The 14,705-nt window shown below is 46.1% G+C and overlaps 1 protein-coding gene across 1 annotated transcript in view; it reads right to left on the bottom strand.

The window, feature by feature from the left end:
- Positions 1–12,197, bottom strand: part of TMEM131L (transmembrane 131 like) — a 170,769-nt gene extending 158,572 nt beyond the window's left edge. The window contains exons 1-3 of the mRNA XM_007466718.1: positions 12,074–12,197; positions 11,335–11,405; positions 2,053–2,096 (exon numbers count right to left, since the gene is read on the bottom strand). Of these exons, the coding sequence (XP_007466780.1) occupies positions 2,053–2,096; positions 11,335–11,405; positions 12,074–12,197 (239 nt within the window). The remainder of the gene's footprint in view (positions 1–2,052; positions 2,097–11,334; positions 11,406–12,073) is intronic.
- Positions 12,198–14,705: the final 2,508 nt, after the last annotated feature.

The following is a 14,705-nucleotide window of genomic DNA, read 5'->3' as shown; positions in this document are numbered from 1 at the left end:
CAGCAGGAACCAGCGTCAGCATTCCTCAGCTCTTTTTGCTCCCAGACACTCAGATAGGATTGTGACAAACTTTGAACTCTGCCCCGTATATTTAAGTAATCCCAACATTTAAAATGCTGTACTACTGAATCACTTTGCTGTACACAGCAGAAATTAACACACTGTAAGTCAACTATACTTCAATTAAAAAAAAAACATACATATAAGTCAAGGAGAAAAAAAATTTTTTATGTTATACTATGAATTTGAATGTTTGCAAAGAATGCAATTTCTGGCCTATTATAAAAATATTGGCATTTTTAATAAAACTCACTTTTTTAAATACATTCAAAGGAATCTAAATACCATATAATGATATCCATCATTATTCATTTTTAAAAATATACAGATAGGCTTTCCTGTATTGCTGGATATTCCCTCAAAGAATTTTAACCTAATATAGCTTTATGTTCAAAGCCTTTTTCAACAAAACTATGGGTATAAATTGAGATCTTGGGGTTTTTTAAATATCCTGTGACCACAGGGTCTAAGTGTCAAATATTTTTCTTCTGAATTATCGTAATTTTTATTAGCATACAACTGATCTAACAAAATTTACAAACTTTGACAGTTAATTAAACATAAGAGTTCAAATTTTATTGAAAATGCATCCTTTAATGAGATTTATGGAACTTTTTCCCCTCAATTGGTTTATATGACTGTTACTGCTAGAATGAGACAGGGTTAATTAGCATCAATTTAATCTTATTTTCCTTGTCCCTTTTTTTTTTTTTTTGTAATGTAAACACTGAGAAAGCTTGTTCACATAAATAGATGTAAATGGAAGGAGCTTTGTTACAGCACTGACCCTATAAGCTCTACACTCCCTCAGCGTTTTATCCACAAATCACTTTTTGATGGTCTAACAACTGACAATTTGATTGGATTCTCCTTCAATATTATAGAAAGTAAAGATTTGAAAACCACCAAAGTTACTAATGAATTCGTCATCCAGAATTAAATCACTTTCTCCTAACCAATACCAATACTTCAAACTGTCCCTTTGCCCAAGATGAAGCACAAAGCAGGATCGGGGCCCAGCAAGAGGTCTGCCTTTGTTTGGCAAAGTGGAGAAGTGAGACTGCGAAAGAAGAGGTGGAAAAGGAGAACTTGTGACCTCAGACAGATCAGTTTTAGGAGAATATGTGGATGCTGGGGATCTAGAAGCTGATTCTCTGAAAGTTATCCCCACGCCCAGGTACCACTTAGAGTCTTCGGGTACCTCCAAGGGACCAGATACCCCAGTCTGACAACAACTAACCAAGAGTGCCCCATGACCAAAGCATTCCCTTAAAAAATGTAATTTACATCTTTTGATTTGCTGGCCCCTGCTTAAAATCTTTTAACAACTCATCTCACACTTAAAGAAATTAAAACCGAACCTCCTCACTATGGCCTCTAAGGTCCTAGCTCATCTCACTATCCTACGAAACCACAGTGGCCTTCTCCACATCCCTGGATTGCCAGCAGTGCTTCCCACCACAGGACCCTTGCACCTGCCATTCCCTCTGCTTGCCGCCTGGCTGCTCCCACACAGCCTCCAGACTTCAGCTCAAATGTCACCTCCAACCACCTAAGCATACTATCCATCTCCTTATTCTCTACCACAGCAACTGAATTCTTGATAGTTCCTATTGTAAGCATAACTATTTTGTTTTGTTTACAGTAATGTCTGACTTCCCTACTACACGCAAACAGATCTTGTTCAGTGTTTTACTTCCAGCACCCAGCACACTGCCTGATGCTCAACAGATGTTCATAAACAGGATGGTGTATGCACGCCATGGGAAAGTGAAGTTAGCAGGGGGCGTGTTTTAACAGCTTTCTGTGCAACCTTATTTTAAAACAAAGCCATATTCATTATTAGAGAGTATAGATACCCCAAATGCCAAAGAGAAAGGTATATCACAGATAATGTTAAATACATAAACACAGACATATCCCAAGACTTCAGACAGCATCCAAAGTGGGCAGAGAAACTTAGCGTGGATTTACTCCCATTTTTTTCCTTACCTCTGTTCTCGAGACTGTTCCTCCATATCATCTTCAGAATCACCCTATTGAGAGAGAACATGCTTTAACAGTTGTTTCAAAGAAACACAAAATTTCCCAAAACACAAAAACAGTTCTTCAAATCCCACAGGGGTGGTGAACTTGTCTATAACAGTGCCTGGCACACAGCAGGCACTCAATAAATACTTTTTGAAAAAAAAGAATGACACTAGAATGGCACCACTGAAAGCCAGAAACTCCCAAGTGATCTCTTAGATGTTCACTGTAAGTAAACATTCTACCTGCTTAAAATCGCCACCAAAACAGTCTCAAAATTGGTTTGACAACACTCCTCTCTCCAAGAGCCTTTTTTTGGTGTTTAAGGTTAATCGCATAAGATAAAATTTAACGATAATTAAAATCCCCAAACATAAAGAATCCCCTAAATGAGCACCTGATAGATTTTGACTTAGAAGTGACATAAATATCTCACTCAAATGCGCTTCCAAAATCTTCTCTGAGACCTACCATGCCACACTGTGACCAGAAGCCACATACCAGGTGGGTAAAAAGAGAAGGTGCTTTTGCAACAGAAGCAAAAGGGCCAATCCTCCAATTAAACGCCGCCTCGGCGCTTGCCCGGCACCCGCGCTCTTGGCACAGATCTATCCTCTCCCGAAGCTGCATCGCTGGCTGCGGAAACACCCACCCTTCCTGTGCCTCCAGCGCCCCCAGCCCAAGGCTCTCCTGGTCGTCCTGCCCCGCATCCTCCTGGGCCCAGACTCCGCTTCACTAACGCCCTCTGACTGTTAACCCACTCTTGGAGCCACAGGGCCCCAATCCCTATCTGCAGCCCCAGCTTCTCACACCATCACACATGGAGATAAACACCAACCTTCCTACAGGAGCCAAGGCTCGGGCAGGTTAGGTCAGACCCCACAGTACGTGCAGGACCACTTAACCCACAGCTGCGGCCCCACCGCCAAACACCTCCAGGCTCTATGCACTGTCTCCCCAGAAACAACGACACCAGACTTCTCAACGCCAGGGGTCCCTGCTAAGGGAAGGGCCCCCTGGTGTCGAAGAGGCCGTCACACTCCCTGGCCCTGGGCAAACCTGAGGGTCGTCCTACACTGCTCTCCTGCCGTCACCTCCAAGCATGAAGATCTACCCATTCACCAGAAATACAGCTCAGACCTGTCCTTCTCCATCCCTCCTGCTGGCAAATTGGCCCAAGCCATCAGCACCCCAGGCCTGCACTACCGCTGTTGACGGGCTTTTCACTCTGTTTAAGACTGCTGCCTTTCCAGGAGGTGGAGAAAAGGGAACCCTCATCTACCGCTGGCAAGAATGTAAACTGGTGCAGCCACAGTGGAAAACAGTATAGAGGTTTCTCAAAAAACTAAAAATAGAGCTACCATATGACCTAGCAATTCCACTCCTGGGTATATACCCGAAAAAAAAACAAGAACACTAAATCGAAAAGATACATGCACCCCAATGGTCACAGCAGCACTATTCCCAGTAGCCAAGATACGGACGCAGCCCAAGTGCCCATCAACAGATGAACGGATAAAGAAGATGTGATACACACATGCACACATCACACACACACACACACACACACACACACACACACACCACACACACACACACACACACACACACACACACACACACACACAGGACTACTACTCAGCCATAAAAAGAACGAAATTTTGCCATTTGCAGCAACATGGATAGACCTGGAGGGTATTATTCTTAATGAAATAAATCAGACAGAGAAAAACAAATACTATGTTATACCACTTACATGTGGAATCTAAAAAAGTACACCAAACTAGTGAATGAAACAAAAAAGAAACAGACTTACCGATATAGAGAACAAACTAGTAGTCACCAGGGGGAGAGGCAAGATAGGGGCAGGGGACTAAGAGACACAAACTACTGTGTATAAAATAAATAAGCTACAAGGATACACTGCACAGTACAGGGAATATAGCCAATATTTTATAATAACTATAAATGGAGGATAACCTTTAAAAACTGTGAATCACTATGTTGTACCCAAAATTTATCTAATATTGTACATTACACCCCAATTTAAAAAAAAATTTTTTTAAAGATTGCTGCCTTCAACCCAGCCTGTGTGCCACTGTGAGACCAATCTTTTTCAACATCAGTCGTTACTTACGGACCCAGCAGTCAAGGTCACCGTGTTAATCTCTGCTCAAGAACCAACCTCCAAGCTCCTGAACCTGGAATTGAGCAACTGTCACTTGACCTTGACACACCCATCCCAATCTCTACAGCCACACTTCAGCAGGGCTCTGGCTCCCATTCAAAGCATAAAACACACCTCCCCTGTGAGGCTCTGGGCTAATGCAGGTCTCTAAGCGGCCACTCCCTCCCCAAAGCCTTAACAGACCCTCCAATACACACTGCTCCTCTCTCCCTCCTCTCCGTTCCTACATTTCAGCACTTGGATCCAGCTTTATCTCCCCAACAACACCAAGCTCTCAAAGGGCAGGGACCAAACCCCGTAATTTCTCCCCACTCCCTCTTGGCAGTGCCTCCGGACCTTGCTAGCTATTCTAATTCTCTCACAGCTTTCAGGGACTGTCTCAAATACCAAATACAGGCCTCCTCAAAGAGACCTACCTTGACCTCTTGAAGTAAAACTGCAACTCTCATCACCCAAATCTTCCTCCAATCTGCCACCATATAGCATTGATGCCCTTCTAACAAACTGCATAACTTATCACTTATTCTATTTCTTACTTATTATCTATATGCCTCCATTAAACTGCCAGCTCCACAAGGGCAGTGATTTTCTTTTTTTGTTCCCCATGACATCCCCAGTACTTAAAACAGTGCTCAGCCCACAGTACATGCTCCATAAATGTCTGCAGAGATAAGCACAGTCTAGGTGTTTCTTAAATACTAGTGGGTATCGCTCCACACCTGTGAGATGGCTATCATCAAAAAGACAAAAGATAAGAAAGGTCGGTAAGGATGTGGAGAAAAGGCAGCCCTCATGCACTGCTGGTGGGATTGTAATCTGGTGCAAACAGTACAGAGGTTCCTCAAAAAATTAAAAATAGAACTACCATATGACCCAGCAATTCCACCTCTGGGTATTTATCCAAAGAAACCTGAAACACTAACTTGAAAAGATATATATACACCTATGTTCACTGCAGCATTATTTATAATAGCCAACACACAGAAGCAACCTAAGTGTCCACTGACAGATGAATGGATAAAGAAGACGTGATATGTATAGACACTGGAATATTACTCAGCTATAAAAAAGAATGAAATCTTGCCATCTGTGACAACATGAATAGACTCAGAGGGCATTATGCTAAGTGAAATAAGTCACACAGAGAAAGACAAATACCATATGACCTCACTTACTTGTGGAATCTTAAACAAAACAAAACAGAACAGAACACCAAGTCCACAGATACAGAGAACAGACTGGTAGTTCCCAGAGGCAGAGGTGGGGAGTGGGCAAAATGGATGAAGGGTGTCAGAATGTACCAACTTCCATTTACAAAATAAATAAGGCATGGGGGATGTAATATGCAGCATAGTGACTACAGTTAATAATACTGTACTGCATTATTTGAAATTTGCTATGAGAGTAGATCTTTTTTTTTTTTGAGAGTAAATCTTAAAAGTTCTCATCACTAGAAAAAAAAATTTTTGTAACTCTGTATGGTAATGGATCTTAACTAGACTTACTGTGGTGATTATTTTGCAAAGCTCCAAATATAGAATTATTATGCTGTACACCTGAAATTAATATAATACTATATTACTATAGTATTAACACTATAGTATTATATAGTATATACTATATACTATAATACTATATTATACTATACTATACACTATAATACTATACTATATATTATAATACTATAGTATTATATAGTATATAATACTGTAATACTATATGTGAATAATAGCTCAATAAAAATTTTTCCAATAAAAAAAAGTTAAATACCAGTAGATATAACATTTTACGCGGGCCTCTCACTGCTGTGGTCTCTCCCGCTGCGGAGCACAGGCTCCAGACACGCAGGCTCAGCGGCCATGGCTCATGGGCCCAGCCGCTCCGCGGCATGTGGGATCTTCCCAGAACGGGGCACGAACCCGTGTGCCCTACATCGGCAGGCGGACTCTCAACCACTGCGCCACCAGGGAAGCCCAGATATAACTATTTTTAAAACTTTATTTGGACTTCTCTGGCGGCGCAGTGGTTAAGAATCCGCCTGCCAATGCAGGGGACATGGGTTCAAGCCCTGGTCCGGGAAGATCCCTCATGCCGCGGAGCAACTAAACTCATGTTCCACAACTACTGAAGCCCGCGCACCTAGAGCCCGTGCTCTGCAACAAGAGAAGCCACCGCAATGAGAAGCCGGTGCACTGCAGTGAACAGTAGCCCCTTCTCACCGCAACTAGAGAAAGCCCGCGCACAGAAACAAAGACCCAGTGCAGCCAAATATAAATTAATTAAAAAGAAAAATTTCATTAAGCAAAGCTTCCTAATTCAAAACATAACACGAAATTACTTCTCTCAGACACAGGCACCTTATCACCACCATACTACTTTCCTGGTCAAACTGTGCTAAAACTCACACAGTAGCAAAGTGGCCAAAGCTTGGGCTCTGGAGCTAAACTCCTCCTGGATTCAAATCCCACCACTGCCGTGCATGTTCTTATCACCTTGGGCAAGTTACTTACGCTCTGTGTGCCTCAATTTCCTCGTCTGAAATCAGCTCACGATACTTCATAGCTTTTAGGATCTTAATATGAATTAAGACTCGTAAAGGGCTAAACAATGCCAGTAGTATTCAGCCCATGTTGGTTATTATTTTTCTATGTTAATAGTGGAATTTGATTCAACCAAAAAGAAATTTCTATGACAAAAAGATTTCCAAATGCTAGTCAATGCTTCCCAGCCTGGGGCGAGAGACTGTTACCTCACAGTGTACTTGAGATACTCATTGTGCCACTTCCTGTTTCACTTTCTACCAATTTCTGATATCTACACACTCAGGCTTCAGTGGGCAAAATAAACAAGACGCAGGATTTTTCAAGGCAGAAACATTCTTATTCATCACTGTACCACAGGGGCCTACCTGGGCCAGGCCCGGGCCAGCTGTTTGCTCGATGGACTAACAAGGCCATGATCACACAGCCTTGCCATCCCATCCCAGACCAACATGCTTCTGCATCAGGAAACAGCTCCTACTCGGCACCGATGTCCACGTCCCAAACCCAACCACGGCCCTTAGGAGTGAGGCTTCTCACCCCAGTAAAGTCTGAATGGACTAAATGAACAAACTGTAGATTGCCCTTCTTGCTCCTAGAACTGATAAAGAAATGTGATTATTAAACAGTAATAGGAACGCAATGCCTAAGGCATTCCACCTGCCATCTTCAGGAGTGGCTAACTTCATGAATAGGGGAACTGGACAAGACACTGAGCACGGCCTCTCCTCCACCAGGAAGAACCCCTGAAGGCCTACTGCAGGCACAACATCGTGGCCACAACGGGGCACCCAAGCGTAGATGCCCAAACCCTCTTAAGGGGAGCCCAGTTAGGGCAACAAGGCACACACAAGACAAAGGAAAATATCCAGACACTCGAGAAACTCAAAGGGGAGGAGAAATGGAGACAGTGCCACGGCCAAGCTAGGGGTCAGGAAGGACTGATCTCGGACAAACGGCAGGGCAATCGCATTTGTGCTTTCATTCAACAGATCCATGTTGGGCCTGCACGGTCAAGGGGCAGGCGAGTGTCCCAAAGGACTGAGCGGAGCTGCAGACAAGGTCACACTGCAAAAGGCCCCGAGGGCCACAGTGGCTCACAGGGGGTCATGGAAGTTTCTGACCTTGAAGGCGGGGTAAGAAGGTACACGAAGCAGTACCTTGCACACAGGCAATCACTTCTTGACAATAAAACATTTGACAAAAACATTTGTTTGGCTTCTATAACATCACCACTCTGGAGTCAGTGCGGTGAAGCATGAATGAAGTAGAGTCAGAGAAGAAAAATCCTGTAAATCTAAGAATAAAATTAATGTTTTTTTCTTCCTTCTCATTATCACCATGGATCAAGTTTTAATGTTCTTAGACCAAAACATTTTACAACATAAAAGAGTGTATAACAAAAAGATATGAATAATGTAACTTATCTATGCAACTGCTGGGCACATGATAGTACTGAGTTGTCTGCACTAGTTCAGCCCTTTCAAAGCAGGAAAGCTGTTCCACGCTCTCCAGTGACCAAATCTAGGGGTCAGATGAGATACTGCCAAAAAAAACAGGTAACCTATATTAAGCGCTTACTAAATTCAAGGCACTCAATCCTCACAAAATCCTCTGAGATTGGCACCACTATTAACCCCATTTTGCAGATGAAGAAACCAAGGACAGAGAGGTGGAAAGCGATGGAGCCCTGAGTCAAATCCTGGAAGCCCAGCCAGAGGGATTTATAAGGCTGGCAGTTTATAACAATTCAATTATTATATCTGGTTTTACTAATGATGCATTATTCAAGTTCTTGGTCACTTAAGAGACCCATTAAAAAAAGAAAAAGAGGGCTTCCCTGGTGGCGCAGTGGTTGAGAGTCCGCCTACCGATGCAGGGGACACGGGTTCGTGCCCCGGTCCCGGAGGATCCCACATGCCGCGGAGCGGCTGGGCCCTTGAGCCACGGCCGCTGAGCCTGCGCATCCGGAGCCTGTGCTCCGCAACGGAAGAGGCCACAACAGTGAGAGGCCCGCGTACCGCAAAAAAAAAGAAAAGAAAAGAAAAGAAAAAGGCCCAATCTAGAAAATATGTCCAAAATAGATAACTGTATAAATGTTAGTATTCAATTTTTTAATGCCACATCTTCGGACGCTCCTGTTTCACTGATCATTGACAAATCTTCGCTTCTGAAGCCATCTTATAAGTCTTCCTGAAAGGAGCCCAACTTACAAAGTAGGCAGAAAACCCGCAAATTTACATAACACCTATAAATATTCTCTTTTCAACAGACTCCCTGACACACATGAGGGAACTTTTTCTGAAAAAATTCAAAATACTTTGAAAAGAATTCTTTTCAAAATAGTTTGAAAAGAATTCCCTAAAAATAACTCTCTTCAGAACTCTCTGCAGTTTACACACACACACACACACACACACACACACACACACGTGCAGTTTAGATAGATATGCGTCTTAGATAAATATAGACAGACAGACCCATATCTATCCTCACCCCCACCGAGGTACACGTAGGGTAAAACAGTCTCTAAAAAATACACATATAGATGGAGTATTTAGAAAATGATTTTGAATATCAGTTTCACTTTCATTATAGCTTCGATTAAAAGAGCTTAGTTATAAATGCTTCTATAGTGAGTATTCCAGAGAACAGCTTCTAAAATTCTAACATTTTTTACCAAAACAAACTGTATTATACATATAAACAAAACCAGAAATTAAGAGTTACATCAAAACACTTTTGAGCCTATAAGTAAAATCATTCATCATATCAGGGGCTTTGACATTTCCATCTCTGAGCACAGAGACTGAGCCTTTGACTAATGCTGTAACAAATGAAAGTCTATCATTTCCTTTCCTTTCAGTCTGGGTTGGCTTCCTACACTAACCAGGAAGAGGTAGAGGGTACGATTGAGTAAAAATGCAAAAATGTATATATATACACCAGTGCTTCTCAACTGGGGCAGTTCTGCTCCCCAGGGACATCTGGAAAGGTCTGGCGACATTTTTAGCTGTCACAACTTGCAGGGAGGGAGGAGTGACTGCCACTGGCATCTAGCGGGTAAGAGGCAGAGATGCTCCCAGGACAGCCCCCCACAATAAAGAATTCTCCAGCCCAAAATGTCACTAACATCTCTGCTGAAAACTCTGATATACACAAATATGACTATACTGCATTTGTGAAAAGTCAATATGCCAAATGTTCAGCATGGTTCTCTCAGCAGGAGTTGGGTGATTTCTATTTCGTTCTTTTCCTCTTTCTGCATTTTTGTAACACTACACATCTGCCCTTTACAATCAGGGGAAAAAATCTACTTAGGAATAAACTTTTAAGAGAAGGACAGACTATCTGCTCCGCATCCTGATGGGGCTTTTTCTCCAAGGACTGGTCTCTTTCAGCCTGCTGGCCTTCAGGGAAGGTCCAGTACATTTTTCCTCTAAAAAAAATCACCTCTCCACCTTGAAGCTGTTATTCATTAGCCCTGGTTAAAATGAATATTCCAAATATCTCAAAACCAGCCCTCTAAATGCTCCACATAGGAGGAAGAACACTGAAATGTAAAACTGCACAGCCTCGCCAGTGAAGTTATAGCTACACATCCTGTTTTCTAAACAGCCACAAGAGACAACATAGAATTAAGTGCTGCCACCAATGTGAGAAGTAATGAACACCTTAAAAATTACTGGCACACAATCTGAGTAGTCCCTTACAATTCAAACCACCCCCACCACCCATCCAAAACATGCATTTGGGGTCACTACTGTCGCTGATGAAAAACAGTCAACAACATTATATTTAAATGTGTACATCTGCAGTCAATGAGAAATTCTCCTAAAAGTTAAATCTTAAACACAAAGGCTTTGCAGTACTCCATCTATTGAACCGGTAAATCTGATGATGCCAGATTCTCAACAAATCATTAGTAATGATTTTTCCACATGCAATCATTATATCACACGGGCGGGGGGCGGGGGGTGGATCCGAAACCTGAAATTCAAGTTCTTAACAAGAGGGTGTATTCTAACACAAATTAAAGGCACTTGGACAAAACCCAAGATTACAATCCTTTAAAGTCACATCTTCATCCCAAAGCTACTTAACGCTAACGGCAAGGACCACTCACTAACATTTCTGAAATCAATATTCCATCCTCCCGTGGTCCTCAGGCACACAGGACGGCTCACGCAGAGATCAGGCACGGGTCCCTCGGCCACCCCGGACCACTGGCGGCCGAGGGGCCCGCCCTTCCCCTCTGCACCGCCGCCGCCGGCCGCGGCCCTGCTGAGGTGGCCTCGGCTCCCACCTCCTGAACTTGGGGCCGGCGTGACTCACGCCCTGTCACATGGCACGGGAGGAGGCCGGGCAGGCCACCGTGGCCAGGTGTTCAGGCTCGGCCCGACCGTTTATTTGCCTTGCAAAGTGGCCCGAGCGCCGGTGCCGCCGTGGGGGCCGGCGGCCTCCGGGCCTCTCCTCCCTTGCACCCGCGCAGCCGCCCTGTCACCTGGCCGTCCTCACCTGAGTGGGCAGCAGGAGTTCCCCTTCCTCCGCCTGCCACAGCTCCACCACGTTCGGCAAGGGCTCGATCGCTGCACCAACACCAAAAAACACACCGCGTTTTTAATGCACGGGAAAAAAACCGCTTCCTGTTTCCCGATTGTCCCCCAGTGCACCCGCCTCACCAAAACAAGCCTCCCTTCCCTTCTAGAAGCGGAGGCCACCCGAGGAGCGAGCCGAAGATCGGAACACAATGGACGGGGTGCGAGCCGGTGGCCCCTCGGACGTGCGGGCTCGGGGGCTCTAGCGCTGGGGGAACGGAGAGGAGAGGCCACCCCGCGGGACCCTGCGCTCCGCATCCCGCAGCAGCTGGGACGGGCGTGTGCGGGACACGGCCCGGGCGGCCGGGGAACAAAGCTGCAGGAAGCCGGGCCGCGGCGGGGCCCCAGCGCGCGCCACACAAAGCGGGGGCTGCGCCCAGGGCGCCCGGGGCCCGCGCACAAAGGCTCCGAGGCGCGCGCGGCTAGCGGTCCGCGCCGCGGTCCCCGAGCCCCGCGACTTCCCAGCTTTCTGTTGGCGGGGGGCGGAGGGTGCCGGAGGGGACGCCGCGGTGAGAAAAGGGTACCAGCCCGGAATTGCAACCGCTTTCCTTCCTCCTTTCCCGTTCCTCCCCTCGCCCTCTTATAGCTTTCAGCAGTTCCCCCAAAAGAAAGGGGGGGCGGGGTGGAGAGGGAAGCCAGCGGAGCGGCGCCAGGCTGACCTTGTCCCTGAGCCCCTCCCGGGCGACAGCAGGGCAGGAGAACCTGGAAGACGCCCAGCAGGAGGTTCACGGCCGCGGCGGTGAGGCAGTAGCAGCCCGGCCGCGGGCGTCGTAGCCCCGCCATGCTGCTGTTCGCGCTCCTCTGCGCTGCTCGCCGCGCTCGCCTCTCGCTAGCTGGCGCCCAGGCCTCCTCGCCCCGGGCCCGCCCCCGCGCCGCCTGCCCCGCCCCTCTCCGCGCCGCGTCGCCTCCGCCCCCGCCCCCGCCCCCGCCCCCGCCCCCGCCCCCGCCCCCGCCCCCGCCCCCGCCCCCGCCCCCGCCCCCGCCGCCGCCGCTGCCGCCGCCGCCGCCGCAGCTGCTGCAGGCCAGCCTCTGGCGCGCCGCTTGCTCCGCGCGTGTGCGCCACAGATAGGGAGGGACGGAGCGCGGCGGGGCGCGGGGAACGTGGACAATGCGAAGGCCGCAGCCGCCGCCCCGCCCGGTTCGGAGCACATGGCTGCGGGCCCGCCCAGCGGCGCCCTGCGGCTGCCCCCCCACGAGGCTTCGGGGCCCGGGCACGTTCCGCGGGCGTGACAGGGGCGCCGAGAGCTGGCGGGAGGGTCTCCCGGGCCACTATCACCAAGAACTTTGAGGGTGGTTTCCGCTTTGTTTGGGCACGCTGGCCACGATCGGGTTATTACCCACAGGGGCAGGGGCGGCGGTGGGAGGTGGAAATGAGGAGTCGCCCAGCGAGAGGCCCCAGACAGGGTATTAGTGGAAATAATGTAGTGGTTGCCAGGAAAGGCGAGTGCAGCCACATGGCTACTGCCAGTTCTGCAGCGAGGATATCCGGTGGCTGCGAAGTCTGTAATTTAGAATTAAAAAGAGCTCTCCCAAGACGCGAGAGACTGACCTCAGCGCCGCGTGGCGGTGGTGGGCCCGGCACCCTCTGTGGAGACGGTCCAGTTTGTGACAGGTGGGGAAGCCTCTTCCTAGGGGGTTTAGAGCTTTAAAGACCCTGCACACACTCCTTTCGGATTCCTACTGCAAAATTTAGTAAGCCTCTTCTGAAACCTGGTTGGGGTCAAGGACGTGGTGAGTTCCTGTCTCTGACATTCACGGGGTAATAGAAGTGATACTTGGAAATACATTTTTTGATGCCTGTAACTAAAAAGTACGTCTAAGATCTGAGATCTCTTTTAAGTTAATATCATGCCTTTGCCAGTGGTATCAGGAGCAAGGTTTTTTCGGGGATCTATTTGCGCGACCTGGAAGTACTGGCAATCTTAAGATATTTTTAATTTGCTGCTTCCAGAGTAGTTTGTATGAAATTCAGAGAATATGAGCCATGTAGAATGAAGAGAGGAAGTGACCGTGGCACACCTGTCTGCTTACATTGATCCTCTTTAATTGCTTCTGGTGCCTTAGAGTCTAGACAATGGCAAAGCAGTGGTCGAACAGCAGGGCAGATGCAGAGAAGCTCTAAATCAATTACGGATCCTCTCTTTCCCAAGGACATAATACAGTACTGTGAACCCAATCTCACACTGTCTGGGCATAACTCTAAACAAGGTTAAATAGCCTAATTGCTTGGCCAGAACTAAACATTTAAGAAGATTAGCACAAATATAAAACCTCGATGTGAAAAAAAAGAAGGGCACTTTGCATTATCCACTCTCCAGTATTCTCTCTGTCCCTTGCCTTTTTTTCTATGTTGCCTGCCAGCATCTACCTTTCCTTAGCAAGGATCTCCAGTCCCATCCCAACGCGTCCCTTCTTTTTTCTCTGTTTCACTTCTCTAGGTTTGCATTTGCCCCTTGGGCTCTGAAGGTCTTTCTTCTACTGTGTTAAGGGGGCCTTCTATGACAAGAATACTTGCCCAGCCCACTTCAGCAGTAACTGCACTTTCAAAGTTTGTTTCTACATGAAAGTTCTCTCATTGGCCTATTTATTTACAATACATATTTTTAAGTCCACTTATGACCATACTACTTAGAAAGGAAAGCAAGCAAACATCAACAGCCTAACAGGTTTTATTCAACAGGTTTAATAAACAGACACAACCCAAAACTTTACTAATTTTTAAATTATTTTACTTTTTAGTAAAAGTCTTTCTCACACCAACCAGTATCTCAGAATCAATGGAAATGGCTTAAAAGATAGAAGAAAATTGCTATGGACCATATATAAACACAGCTCTATTTTATCTTCTACTGAAGCTTTTTAAAGGCCAGCTTAATTTTTCAAGTTGCAGTCTTGTGCAGTTACAAAGTTGGTAATGCTATTTGACTGTTGTTCAAAAAGCCAGAAGCATGTATCTGCAGTGCCGTGAGGTTGGAGAGGGATACAGGATTACACAGCTGTCTTCTTAGATAAATCTGACCTACTTAGCCTTCTCTGGAGGTATTTTTCATGCTGACTCATGAACAACAGGAAAGTTATGGCCCATTAAGTAGCATCCATGTTTTGAAGTAAATTTGTTCTCCAAAGAAGAGTCTGTGTCATTTGTGCTATATTTCCATTATTCCCCTGTGGATAATAGGTATTCTATTAGAGCTAGAAAAACTTTGGCTATTACATAATAGCCTAACTGCCTCATTTTACAGAAGAAACTGAAGCCCAGAAAGGATGAGAAATATCCAAGTTATAGTGGCA

This window comes from Lipotes vexillifer, unplaced genomic scaffold (assembly GCF_000442215.2).
Source record: "Lipotes vexillifer unplaced genomic scaffold, Lipotes_vexillifer_v1.1 scaffold498, whole genome shotgun sequence".
In the NCBI taxonomy this organism is placed as follows: Eukaryota; Metazoa; Chordata; class Mammalia; order Artiodactyla; family Lipotidae; genus Lipotes; species Lipotes vexillifer.
The sequence above is the reverse complement of the archived record's forward strand: the minus strand, read 5'-3'. Positions and strand labels throughout refer to the sequence as shown.